Raw genomic sequence first — 14,755 nt, 5'->3', positions numbered from 1 at the left:
GTTCTTAAAAAAAACACACACATTAATACATCTTTATTTTCCAAATTAGACTTGGCTGACCATTTTAATGGGCCAAGCAACTTACCATCATTACGTAGAGTGAGTGGCGTTGGAGGACTAAGGACTCTAGCATTCGTCACTGTGTTTTTCACCAGACAAATATAGCTGCCAACATCTGATGTTTGGACTTTAGAAATATAAAGGTTGCCTGTCTCCTGGGAAATGAACCGCCGGCTGTCTTCCGCCACAAAGGAAGGGAACTCATTAAATACCCAGCTATAGACGATCTCTGAAAATACACAAAATTTCGCCAATGAAAGACTTTGATTTTTTCATTAACAGACAAAGTTCAAACAACAAAGCCTTTAGAAAGCATGAGATATATTGCAAGGTCACACATATTTGATCCATGGAGCTATATAATTTAGTATTTTATATTCAAAGGATTATTGTTAATGACTACGGTGAGATCTGAAATATTTCTTAGGATGTCTGAACTTGACTCATTTATTTATTCTTTCAATTCCAATGTGTATTGAACATGTTTTAGGTACTCAGAATTATGATAACCTGAAAATAGAAAGAGAAGAGACAATTCTCCATTCTCAAAGATCAATTCAATGAAGAAAATTTACCCAAACCTATGAAACAATGTAGAATAAGAAAATGGAGATACAGACCTTATTGTAAAGAAGGTGTGAGATAGGGACACTTAAGCAATTTAACTTATCAAAGAAAGATAAACTATACGTCTTCTGTCCAAATGTTCTCCTCTACACACATCCCATTTTGTAAATTAGTTTTATTTCTAAATTAAGCTTAAGTTCACTGGGACTTTCAGAGACAGTATCATTAAGTTCTGACTCTACTACTTAGTGATGGTTTAAATTGAGCCAGTATTTAACTAACTTTTTGAGATTTTTAAAATTCATATAGTTAGAATAATATTACATACTTCATAAGCTTCAAACAAGACAATGCACCTAAGAGCTTAACAAATAATATGCATTCATAAAACATGAAAAGTAACATTTCTGTTATCATCCCACCCTAACCAAAAATTACCACGTTAGGAGCTCCTTCTACGTGCACCATTTAAATATAAGAAAAACAGTAAAGAGGATATAAAACAAGTCTGAAGGAATAGTGGATACTTAAATATTTTCAGATCTGTTTTCCACAGAAGAATTCCAAAGATGAGATGAACATTGATTCTAAGCAAGATTTTGCTAATATTTATTATTAAAAGAAATTATACAGGCCGGGAGCTGTGGCTCACACCTGTAATCCCAGCACTTTGGGAGGCCGAGGCTGGCGGATCACAAGGTCAGGAGATTGAGACTATCCTGGCTAACAAGGTGAAACCCCGTCTCTACTAAAAATACAAAAAAAATTAGCTGGGTGTTGTAGCGGACACCTGTAGTCCCAGCCACTCAGGAGGCTGAGTCAGGAGAATGGCATGAACCCGAGAGGTGGAGCTTGCAGTGAGCTGAGATCACACCACTGCACTTCAGCCAGGGTGACAGAGTGAGACACCAACTCAAGAAAAAAAAAAAAAAAAAAAAAAAAATTACATATTATAGTTCTAGCAGAAGCCTGAGAATTTTGAAATATTATATTGCATTAATGTGTAATTACAATATACAGATACAATATCAAATATTTTAACACTTGTTTTATAAAGAAAAGCATTTTGTACAGTTACCAACACCCAGTTGGCAGCCTTCAGTACATTTAATATTTTATTAAGAATTTATTTAAAATATCCACATTACTTTAAGGAACTCCATAAAGTATAATTGAAATACTTCCACTTGTTCTCATACAGCTCAACTAGACTCTAAATTCAAGGCTTTCTCACATTTAACAATGTGAATTCCTTTAATTGCTATAATGAAAGTGTTACTTGTCATTCACACCTAATTCATATATTTTAATTACAGGCAATCATTTATTAAATTAAAAAATACTGTTTCTGTTATACTGATATTTGTTGAATTAATGTTTCGTATTTTTAGACTAGGAGAAAAATATTTACACAAAATTGGCATTTTTCTCAGATTTTACAGACACGTAATTATTTGGAGACTAAAAAATGCTTATTTAGTTCTTCAAATAAGTTTTCAGTTTCATGTAGTGAAGCATTTCATAATTCCAAAAAGTATAAAAAGTAGAAATACTACACAATAGAAGAGCTGACAACCTGAGTTTGCAGTGGATTATCTGCCAGTGCCAAAAATGAAAATGTTGAACTGAGCTAAACACCTTTTAATATTCCTCTTTACTTTCTCCTATAAGGTTTTCCATTATCTATTCACATTTATTTAACACTGTCTTCAAAGTAATCATAAAAAGTCTAAATTATTTTTAGTATTATATTGTAATCTGAGAACTACAAAATATTTCAGGGAAATAGTAAAGTATACTTGGCTCTGGTGCCACAGCCTTTAGCTTTATATGCCACTTTCTTCCATACCAACTGCGCCTGGCCCTTAAAAATAATTGAATACACGCTTATCTATTAGGTGGTAAAAATGTAGTAGTAGTGGCATTCACTTCAGAAGATACTGAGGTTAGGTGGTCAACTATGATTTTCCCATTTTTTAAGGCTTTTTCTAATGGTATGGTGATCTAAAGCACCCGAAATGTTTTAGAAGTTCTTGGTATGATTCTTCAGTGAGTAATGCCTATATCAGCAGACAATGAACACTTTGAGATATTCTATGCATCTATGTTATGAAAGTCTTCCTCGAGAATGCTTTTGCACAAACTCTACTTGAGATCAATTTTCCCCCCCACTTTTCTATGTAGTTTCCTTTCATTATTATTATACTTTAAGTTCTGGGAAACATGTATAGAACATTCAGGTATGTTACATAGGTATACAAAATGGTGTTGAGAAAACTGGCTAGCCAAATGCAGAAAGCTCAAACTGGACCCCTTCCTTACACCTTATTAAAACATTAACTCAGTATGGATTAAAGACTTAAATGTAAGACCTAAAGCCATAAAAACCCCTAGAAGAAAACCTAGGCAAGTATTCCATGGTGTATATGTGCCACATTTTCTTAATCCAGTCTGTCACAGATGGACATTTGGGTTGATTCATCACACACTGGGGCCTATCATGGGGAGGGGGGAGGAGGGAGGGATTGCACTGGGGAGTTATACATGATATAAATGATGAATTGATGGGTGCTGACGAGTTGATGGGTGCAGCACACCAACATGGCATAAGTATACATATGTAACAAACCTGCACGTTATGCACATGTACCAAAAAAAAAAAAAAGAAAACCTAGGCAGTATCATCCAGGACGTAAGCATGGGCAAAGACTTCGTAATTCAAACACCAAAAGCAATTGCAACAAAAGGATCAATGTTTATGTTAAATTTCAATCAGGTATTTTTGATACTATGTAGTAATACACATTTGGGCCACAAATCCATGTGTGGCATAGGGTTTTGGCTTCTCATTGGAGAATTTTTGTCTTCTACTCTGAACCAACAAGTCATTCCATCTGGGGTCTGACTTGGACAGACATTGCTATTCAACTTCCAATCTCAAGCAGACTCAAGGACTTGTCCTTTGCCCTGGCATGATCATTCATCCTTTAGCTTTTAGATTTTAGGGTCTACTTCTGTAACATATGAAAAATGTACCTTGCTTCCAAGATCTCCTCAGGGTTAACATCACAGAGTATACTTTAGATTTTAGTTCTTATTTGTTTCTGATACTTGGGGATTTCCTTTTCTTTCTTGTGAGATCAGCTACATATTGAAATTATCTTTGCTTTATTTCAGTCATCATTTCTAAATTTTGGTAGTGAGAACATTTCCAAGTCAGCTGTCTCCTGCCCTAATTGAATGTGCAGATTTCATGGATTCAAGTATTGCAGACTTTCTATGCAACTGCTGCAATTGATTCACTGTCAATAAACAGAGGATCTTCTCTTTGTTCCCCTGACAAATAAGATGATTATTTAAGTGATATATTTCCACAACTACAGAGTATATAAAAACAGGAGTACACATGTGGGCAATGATGCTCATTTCTCTTAACAGAAGTGCCATTAACAAAAATAAAAAAATAAAAAGTTCGAAAAAGGGGAATGAAATTGCATACTGGACTCTCTGAAGTCTTTGAAAACAATTTCAGTGAGTAATCACATGTGATTCAACATTCTTTAATATAACTACATGTTGGGAAATAACCATTCTTTTTTCTAATAATGTGTGTACACATCAGAGGCTTTGGGCCAAAGAATTCGGAGAGAACACAGTGGATATAGCATCTGAGTTGTTCAATGACCCAATTAATAATGCAGCTCTCCCCAGGAGTCTATTTTCTTTATCCCTGTAAGTACAGAAATAAAAAACTTAAAAATCAGAAGCTTCCCTATTTCTATAAAATGCTCAACTTTATGGTAAGATTCTCAGTTAACAGGCCTTATTGACCAAAATCCCTAATTGTTTTTGTTATTTCTATAATATGAGATTTAATGTTTTATCTGCCAAAAATCATAACTTGTTCTTTATCATTAAAATATAACATTTGTTCAGGCACAGCAGCCCATGACTGTAATCCTCGCTCTATGGGAGGCTGAGGTGAGAGGATAGCTTGAGGCCAGGAGTTCAAAGTTGCCATAAGCTGTGACTGTGTCGCTGTGCTCCAGCCTGATAGATGTTAGAGTTAGACCCCAAATCAAAAAAATAAAAAATATGTAACTTTTAGTTTATTTTTTAAATAGTTCAAGTTTTGCATTTATTTATTTTCTGTATGTTTGTATTAATTTTTACTGATGCTGCCTGGTAGAGTATATGTCAGGAGCATTTTAGTATTTACAAATTGTCTTTTAATCATATTTATTTTCATAATTCCATCATCCATTATGACTCATCTCCTCTCTTTCATAGTGACTTAATTGAAGTGAAGATAATTAAATAGGATAACTTAGTAAGTTCCTGGAGAAAAATATGGTTTTAAAAATTGTCACTAAAATTATTTTCTTTTTTGAAAGTTTGTAGCCAATCCTACCGCTTTTGATTCTGAATTAATGACATTATGATAAAAACTGTAGAGAATTGTCCACTTAATTATTCATTACTACTGAGCATAAGGGACAACCTGAAATTGGTGGGAAATATATTTTTCCATTGCTGATGTGTACTTTAATTGAAACAGAAAATGTCACTATTAGCCATGTCAATTACTCTTGGAAGAGCAGAGACTGAATCTACCTTCTTTACCATTATGTTTTTAAAACTCAACAGGATACTTGGTGTGTAGTTGTTCCATAAATATTTGGTGAATAAATGCATAGTTGAGATAGAAATATATCTATAATCTATTTATATAAAACTCTCTACATTTCAAGAACAAGAGTGGATTTATTTTCACATATTAAACTTCATTACAAATTTCCTAAGATCTAAACTGGCTTGTTTTGGCTTTGAGAATATGAGTTAAAGAGGATGCTTAATGTTGGGTGAAATAGAGACATTGAGTCCCTATTTATTATAGTAATGTAGACAGTTTAACAATCTGGAATGTACTGTGAATGAGCAAAATAGAAAAGGATCATTTTTCCAAAAGTACTATGAAGTGTTTTCATGATTTATTCTATTAGATAAGTTAGATGAAACCTTAGAGGTGAGGGATATTAAATTTTTAGGTCGTACAATCCCTATCAGAGCTTAATAGCGTCATGGATGACCAATTATCTGCCTCTGATTGAGCATGCTTATTGATATTTTGTTGAGGAAGCTGATTGGCAGCTCAAGTTATTTAATGGATCATATAGAAAAATCATTTTGGCTCCTACATTTGTGGTGGGAGCTGAGATCAAAGCAACTGGGATATCAACAAGTAGTAATGAAATATGCAAAGCACAGTTGGGGATATGAAAATATCAGATAGACCTGGGAAAAAATTGGCATAACAGTTTACCATGAGTCACACACTTTTCTTTTTTTTTTTTTTACCTTGTTCTTCGCTTGGTCTGTGCCTCTCACTTTCCTCATCACACACAGACACAGTAGAAGTTAGCACTGTGAGTGAGTAAGACCATGGACTTCAAAATCACAGAGACCAGTCGTTTAAAGATGGCTGCATGACCTACCCACTACATGACCTTTGGGAAAGCTATTTAATTTTGCTAAAGCATTAATCTTCTTATCTGTAAACTAAAATTGACGGAAGAAAGGGTAGGTTAAATGAAATATTTCATGTACAGAAATAGATATAGTTATTATTATTTTAATCATCTTCAACATCAAAGGTCTGAGGCTCAAATAGGTGATGGAACCAGGAGAAAATTACAGCTGATTAGAGTCAGAGGGAAAATTAACATTTCTCTCCTCACTATAAGCCTACATTTTATCATTATATTAGTCTTCTTTAATTATTGTAATTTAATTTTCCTAAAGTTTAGTTTCAGTATCCATAAAATAGGACAGTAATGTCTATATGGTAGTAATGCTGAGGATTACACAAGCCACTTAAATGAGTGTCTAACATGCAGAAACTGCTCAATAAGGGCAGCTCTTGGCTCAGGATAAACAATCTAGTACAAAGCATGGGTTTGTAGAATACAAATTCATCTTGTACCTTGTACAACTGGATTCAATTTCCATGTGCCAAAAGTTTCAACTATAAAAACATAACCAGAGACAAAGATCCTGAGAGTTACAATAGAATAAAGCTGTCTTGAGTCTTGGTTAGTACCAAGAGAAAGAATCAAGATTTGCTTTTAACCCTTTGAGACGGAGTCTCGCTCTGTCGCCCAGGCTGGAGTGCTGGGCGCTGGTGCGATCTTGGCTCACTGAAAGCTCCGCCTACCAGGTTCACGCCATTCTCCTGCCTGGGCCTCCCAAGTAGCTGGGACTACAGGCGCCTACCATCGCATCCGGGTAATTTTTTTTTTTTTTTTTGTATTTTTAGTAGAGACGGGATTTCATCGTGTTAGCCAGGATGGTCTCGATCTCCTGATCTTGTGATCTGCCCGCCTCAGCTTTCCAAAATGTTGGGATTACAGGAGTGAGCCACTGTGCCCGGCCTCAGAATGAAGATATTTTAAAAGATATTGTGCAGAATGCAAAAGAGAATACCTGTAGTATGTTTTAGAAATGAAATTACCTTAAAACAAAGTAGTCTGTATCATGACATTAAATTTAGTTATCTTGGTTGAACAAAAGAAAGTAATAATTTTCGTTTTTATGCTTTGGAGACATGTATTTTCATTATGTTTGTTACCTAAAGTCAAAAGAAGCAGAATTCTTCATAATGATGTCACCAAGACAGGAAAATATTTTACGTGCATGTAACTCAAAACACCTTTAGAAAAATATAAGATAAATAAAAGAATACGTAAAATAGAAACAGTACTAAACTGGCAACATCTCATGATTCACGATTTAAGCAGGTCTGAGCTAGGGAATTCCAAGTTCTAGAGTTCAAGTGACTATACCAACTGGGTGACAGGAGCTATTTTTATTTTCTCTGTGGAATACTGCACAGTGTGGAGTACATTTTTATCCCAGGAGTCCTGTGTCTACATATAAAGGTCATTGCTAACCCTTTTCAAAAGGCAGCCTAAATTTCTTGCTTTGCTAAGGGGTTTTTAAATTACATTGTATTGTATTGTAAGCTCTTAGCAGGTCTAGGGCCAGCATTTACTCAACAGTGTGCAAGAGTCAGTGGCACAGACTCAGCTTAGGTTTCGAACTTTGCATTAAAAAGAATTCACTCCTGGCTTCCTGTAATTCATTGATAATGCCCACAAATCTCTGCCCTAATCAATAACAGACCATTTGTGCCCCAGAATCTTGCCAGAGCATATGACCTTAATGTGCTTATCAAACTTATGAAAATGTTAGCTTAAAAGAAGATACATAGAGAGAACTACTGAAAGGCTATGGAGTCGTTCCACGGACTCCGTTCAACTTTGTACATGACGAAAATCATCTCAGCATTTATCCTTCATTAAATCAGGACACCAGCGTGCATAACAACAACAGCAGCAGCAACAACAACAGCAGTAAACACTTATTGTCTTACAGTGGGTTTATAGAAATAGAGTCAGTGAAGAGGCCTCTCAAATAGGATTCAACAAAATTTTTCCGGGAGGAAAAATTAAGAGAAGCAACGTAAGATGAGGGAGAAAAAAAATAAAGCTAACCAAGGATGTGGTCCCTGTTGGAGATAAGCTTCAGATTGATCTCACTTGGGGTTCTCAAACGCAGGCTTCACTGCAGCATTGCTAAGTGAGGCAAAAGAAGGCAAAGCGTATCAGCAAAGACTATTTGCACCCTCTCCCCTGTATCCGTAAGTTATTAGCTGCTGGGTGGGGCAGGTCGAGTGCCGTGAGGGCAGGAAGCGCAATTTTCCAGGTGTGGCAAATATTCTGGAGAAGAGGAAGCAGCCAATCTTTATACCAGCTGCTGGATGTGTGCAGGCATCGGGTGGAGAACGTCTGGATGGAGCACCAATACAATCTAGTAAATGTGTACTGCACTTAGAATATGCCATGCAATGTGTTCTATGTATGTCAACTCATTTAATTCTCATAGGAATAGGTAACCTTATTTTACAAACGGGAAAACTAAGATATAGAGTTTCCAGTAACTTGCTTAAGAATTACTACAAAGCATCGATCTTTATTTGAAAAGAGAAAAAGAAACCTGGTAAATAGCGGTTTTAAATATTTACTAGATGGATTTTTATATACATGGGATATAATTTTTCCAATAAAAGTTTGATGTTTGAAATAGTGACTAATTAGAGCAGTGTCTAGATTTCACTCACCAGTCCAGAACAAAAGCAGGCTGGAGACTATTTCTATTAACCATTAAGTCACACTGTAATTAAACCATGGTCACAATCCTAGACAAGTCTTAACTATATAAAACAGTAAGGATGTGGCCTGCTGGGTAGAGACCTACTATAAAATACCAGCACGGCGTGCCTGAAATACAGACGTTCATAAATGTAAAAGTTTTATTATTGCACAGTTACAAACAAGGATACTATTCCTCATCTCCCCTTACATTAGGATTTACAAAGTTGTCCAAATATTTTACCATGAAAAGTCGCACAGATAATAATTTTTAAGTTAGCCTGTATTTTCTGGAATCAATGGCAGTCCACAAGATGGCAGTGCTTCTTGATGTGTAGGAAGGTTCAATCTTGGACAATATTCCAAATGGAGGAAAATTAAGACCTTGGTTAGCAAAATCCAGTTTTCTTATATTACTGTGTTTTACTTAGTAAAATATTACCTTTTATCCAGAAGATAATTGTCATTTATATATAAACAAGAATTAAATTTTAACTTAGCTCGATGGATTAAAAGCAAAAGAAAATTCATAAGGCAGGTGTTTAAAATACTCAACATTTTTTCACTATGAATTTTTTAAAATTTTTAACTTCTTTTAATTTCATGTTATGGAGATTTTATGGTGAAAATTGAAGATTTATTGCAGTCTAAATATTAACAGAAACAAATATGAGTTTTATAAATTATCCCCCTTATAGGTAGGTGAGTCACAGAGGACAAAACCCTCTAGAGCTGTGAATTGCCTAAATCTTCTGTGTTAAATATGGAACTTGAGTTGCTTTTGGGTTCATTTATCATATAGGTACAACAGAGAATCTTCAGGTAAGATAAATTATTATAACGAGATTGTCTGCCCCTCAACTTATTCTTACATTCAATGTAATTTTTCAAAAATGTTCTTTGTGCTTTTATGGCTTAACTAATGCTCATTAATCCTTCATGCAAATCTTTAATGAAGGTAATTTATTTGTCACATTGCCATGCACCATGTAGAAATAGGGGATACTCTCTATTTATCAACAGGCACTGAAATGGTTTATTTTCTGCATCAAGGGTTTGTCTCTATGGCTCACCTGTTTAAAAAAACAAACAAACAAAAACAAACAGACAAAAAACCCTAATCATAAAACACATATTTATCTCTGTTGATATGTAATCACTGTAATAAATCTTAAATTACTATTAATTCATATGCACATAACATGAAAGTTTTGGCTGGAGTTTTTTTCGTTGAGTTCTTTTTCAAAAGTAGAAAAGGTGGTATGCGTTATGTTAGTAATACGAAAAGCACAAAAACTATTAAGAATGCATTTTCTCTCTCATTCTACAAGGGGTTTCTCTGTAAAATCACATAGTTTTTAATTTTTATAATCATGTTTACATTTTTTATAATTTTGTTCATATCTTATAATCACATTTGTAATCAGGTTTATATCATATTTATGATTAAAATATACTCATTTTCATAATCATGTTAAATCACACTTACATATTAGTTTTTATAATTATGTTTATATCTACATTAATTTCATAATCTTGAAATTGATGTAATTTCATCAAATTATCATCAAAATATATTTGCAAAGTAGACCTTATCATAATGTCTTACTAGACCGTATTTTTTGCAAATGTATTTTGATATTTGCATAGCTGTAAAATAATAAGGTCTAGTACTAATAGGGGGTTTAAACAATTAAAGAACAAATAAGAAAGAAAGTGTACCTTGGAAAAAATTGTCATAAAGTAATTGAGTGGCCACTGTTTTGAACCTAATATTCATGTTCTATCAGAGATATATGTAATACGCATACTATGGAATACATGGATGAAAGGTTTTAATTGAATGATAAATTGTTGATTCTCCCTAAGTTATTTTTTCCCTTTCTCTTTCTTTTTTGCCCAGTAGTCTTCTAGGCTTTGGTGTTCTAAACTGGCTTTCCCTTGGTCAATTCCCATACTGTCAGTCTTGATCAGTTTTTCTAATTTCAAGTTATAGTGGAGATTGACTTTTTAAAATCTAAACGTGTTCAGATTTCTTTATTGAGTATCGATCACTCAGATGTGTTTTGTGTATTCTCCACAAGTGTGGGCTCTGTAATGTATTTTTCCCACTAAGCCTCTGTTCCTAGCTTGTGGGTTAATTAATAATTCTGGTGATTGACTTGGTGATATTTTCCCAAATCTCAAGACTAGAAACTATTATAGCTTAAATAAAAATACTATAATTTTCTGAGAACCCAGGAGAGTTATACAATATTGTAGTTGTGGAAATAGGAAAACCGTGTATCTGTAGGGATTACTGAAAATTTCAAGAATACAAACCAGTTGTTAGGTGAGTAAACTTATTCACAAAACACTGATTTAGGAGATGACTGTTAAAGACGAGATTGAGAGATTTTCATTGGTAGGGATCACTCAAAGAAATTGTGACTGCACACAAACTATTAAACTGGAAATCAAGAAAAACCTGGATACTTTATGTCAAACAGTGATCAGGGTGAGAAGATAGATTTTTTTTTTTTTCATGTTGTACTTATGCCTTCTTTGTAGTGAAAACATAAAAAACTTGGACACTGGTGTTAGTAACACAATTTGTATCATAGTAAAGTGACATGAAATGTGTATTAAGTGCCTGGATTCCTATTCCAGCTGGGACCTCTGTGGAAGAACTGAGACATATGGGGCTCAACTCAATGAGCGTGTAAGGTAATGTGGCACCATGGAAAAAGATGCCTTTATACCAATGCAAAAACATGCTTGAATATTTGCACCATCACCTAGCAGCTGGGAAGTCTTGAGCTTATTTATATGACTTCTTCAGTTCGGTTTCTTCATCTGTGAAATGATTATAGTAACACCTAGCTCATAGGATTTTGTGGGAAATTTCATAAAAAAAAGTGTTAACATCAGTATTTCAGGTGTATAGTGTGCTCAAAATGTCATTATTATTGAAAATTCTGGCCTATACACACACACACATACACACACACACGTTTTATTTTTACTGTGTGTACCTTCTATGCAGAATTATCCTAGCAGTCATTCTAAAAAAACTTCAGGAAACATAACCTCTTACCTAAAAATACATACATGTATATATATATATATATATGAGGCATTTGACTTTGCAGGACAGTCATACATCCATATTCTATTCTTGTTCCAATTTACCATGCAAAAAGTATCAATTATGCAGAACTAAAATACCTGTAAATGTTATAGTTTATGTTGCTCTGCAGTATTCCAATCTCATATCAAACTGCAGGTTAGGAGTAGTTTTACTCTTTATACATGTCACATGCCTACAAATAGTCCTTAAATGGTTCTCTGATATGGAACTCTTTGTCATGGAATTTAAAATCCGTGATAGTCTGGTTTGCTGTCATACCTGTACCCATCTCTTTCTTAACCATCCGATACTATCACCCACTCTTCACTATCATCAGTGCTTCATTTTAAATTAGGTGATTCTCAAATCTATTTGTCTTTCATCATGTTTTCCCCTAGACTCCAGTCTGCACTCCCACTTTCCTCTGCCCAGTCGCATCCTTGGACACAATCCAAGTACTACTGCCTCAAACAAGGTTTTAAGAGTCGCATTATTGCCATTTATTTGTGTCCTGTCTTATTCCCTTGAGCAGTGGTTTGCAGTCCTTGAAGAGGTCCTTCATGTCCCTTGTAAGTCATATTCCCAGGTATGTTATTCTCCTTGTAGCAATTGTGAATGGTAGTTCACTCATGATTTGGCTCTCTGCTTGTCTATTATGGGTGTATAGGAATGTTTGCGATTTTTGAACACTGATTTTGTATCCTGAGACTTAGCTGAAGTTGTTTATCTGCTTAAGGGGGTTTTGGGCTGAGATTATGGAGTTTTCTAAATAAATATACAATCATGTCATCTGCAAATACAGACAATTTGACTTTCTCTCTTCCTGTTTGAATACCCTTTATTTCTTCTCTTGACTGACTGCCCTGCCCAGAACTTCCAATACTATGTTGAATAGGAGTGGTGAAAGAGGGCATCCTTGTCCTGTGCTGGTTTTCAAGAATGCTTCCAGCTTTTGCTCATTCAGTATGATATTGGCTATGGGTTTGTCCAAAATAGCTCTTATTATTTTGAGATATGTTCCATCAGTACCTAGTTTATTGAGAGTTTTCAGCATGAAAGGCTATTAAACTCTGTCAAAGTCTTTTTTTGTATCTATTAAGATAATCATGTGGTTTTTGTCATTGGCTCTGTTTATGTGATGGATTATGCTTATTGATTTGCATATGTTGAACCAGCCTCACATCCCAGGAATGAAGCCGACTTGGTTTTGGTGGATAAGCTTTTTGATGTGCTGCTGGATCCTGTTTGTAGTATTTTATTGAGGATTTTCACATCGATGTTCATCAGGGATATTGGCCTGAAATTTTCTTTTTTGGTTGTTTCTCTGCCAGGTTTTGGAATCAAAGTGATGCTGGCCTCATAAAATGAGTTATGGAGGGGTCTCTCTTTTTCTATTGTTTGGAATAGTTTTGGAAGGAATGGTACCAGGTCTTCTTTGTACCTCTGGTAGAATTTGGCTGTCAATCTGCCTGGTCCTGGGCTCTTTTTGGCTGGTAGGCTATTAATTACTGCCTCAATTTCAGAACTTGTTATTGGTTCATTCAGGGATTCAACTTGTTCCTGGTTTAGTCTCGAGAGGGTGTATGTGTCCAGGATTTTATCAATTTCTTCTAGATTTTCTAGTTTATTTGTGTAGAGGTGTTTACAGTATTCTCTGATGGTAGTTTGTATTTTTGTGGGATCAGTGGTGATATCCCCTTAATTGTTTTTCATTGTGTCTATTTGATTCTTCTCTCCTTTCTTCCTTATTAGTCTGGCTAGCAGTCTATTTTGTTAATCTTTTCATAAAACCAGCTCCTGGATTCATTGATTTTTGAAGGTGTTTTTGTGTGTATTTATCTCCTTCAGTTCTTCTCTGATCTTAGTTATTTCTTGTCTCCTGCTAGCTTTTCAATTTGTTTGCTCTTGCTTCTCTGGTTATTTTAATTGTGATGTTAGAGTGTTGATTTTAGATCTTTCCTGCTTTTTCATATGGGCATTGTAGTGCTATAAATTTCCCTCTTAACACACTGCTTTAGCTGTGTCCCAGAGATCAATATCATGAAAATGACCATACTGCCCAAAGTAATTCATAGACTGAATGCTATTCCCATCAAGCTATCATTGACTTTCTTCATAGAACTAGAAAAAACAAAAAACAAAAAAACAAAAAAAACCTACTTTAAATGTTATATGGAACCAAAGAAGAGCCCACAAAGCCAAGACAATCCTGAGCAAAAACAATAAAGCTAGAGGCACTATGCTACCTGACTTCAAACTATGCTACAAGGCTACAGTAACCAAAACAACATGGTACTGGCACCAAAACAGAGATATAGACCAATGGAACAGAACAGAGGCCTCAGAAATAATACCACACACAGCAGATGTTTGACTAACCTGACAAAAACAAGCAATGGGGAAAGGATTCCCCATTTAATAGATGATAGTGGGAAAACCGGCTAGTCATATGCAGAAAACAGAAAGTGGACCCCTTCCTTACACCTTATACAAAAATTAACTCAAGATGGATTAAAGACTTAAACGTAAGACCTTAAACCATAAAAACCCTAGAACAACCTAGGCAATACCATTCAGGACACAGGCATGGGCAAAGACTTCGTGACTAAAACACAAAAAACAATGGCAACAAAAGCCAAAATTGATAAATGGGATCTAATTAAACTAAACAGCTACTGCACAGCAAAAGAAACTATCATCTGAGTGAACAGGCAGCCTACAAAATGGGAGAAAATATTTGCAATCTATCCATCTGACAAAGATCTAATATCCAGAATCTACAAGGAACTTAAATAAATTTACAAGGAAA

General features: G+C 34.8%; 1 protein-coding gene across 1 annotated transcript in view; it reads right to left on the bottom strand.

The window, feature by feature from the left end:
• Window positions 1–14,755, bottom strand: part of CNTN5 (contactin 5) — a 1,344,835-nt gene that overhangs the window by 404,651 nt on the left and 925,429 nt on the right. Inside the window, exon 8 of the mRNA XM_033204902.1 lies at window positions 86–289. Coding sequence (XP_033060793.1) covers window positions 86–289 — 204 coding nt within the window. The remainder of the gene's footprint in view (window positions 1–85; window positions 290–14,755) is intronic.

The sequence above is a fragment of the Trachypithecus francoisi genome, unplaced genomic scaffold (assembly GCF_009764315.1).
Source record: "Trachypithecus francoisi isolate TF-2019V2 unplaced genomic scaffold, Tfra_2.0 Lachesis_group8, whole genome shotgun sequence".
NCBI lineage: Eukaryota > Metazoa > Chordata > Mammalia > Primates > Cercopithecidae > Trachypithecus > Trachypithecus francoisi.
The sequence above is the reverse complement of the archived record's forward strand: the minus strand, read 5'-3'. Positions and strand labels throughout refer to the sequence as shown.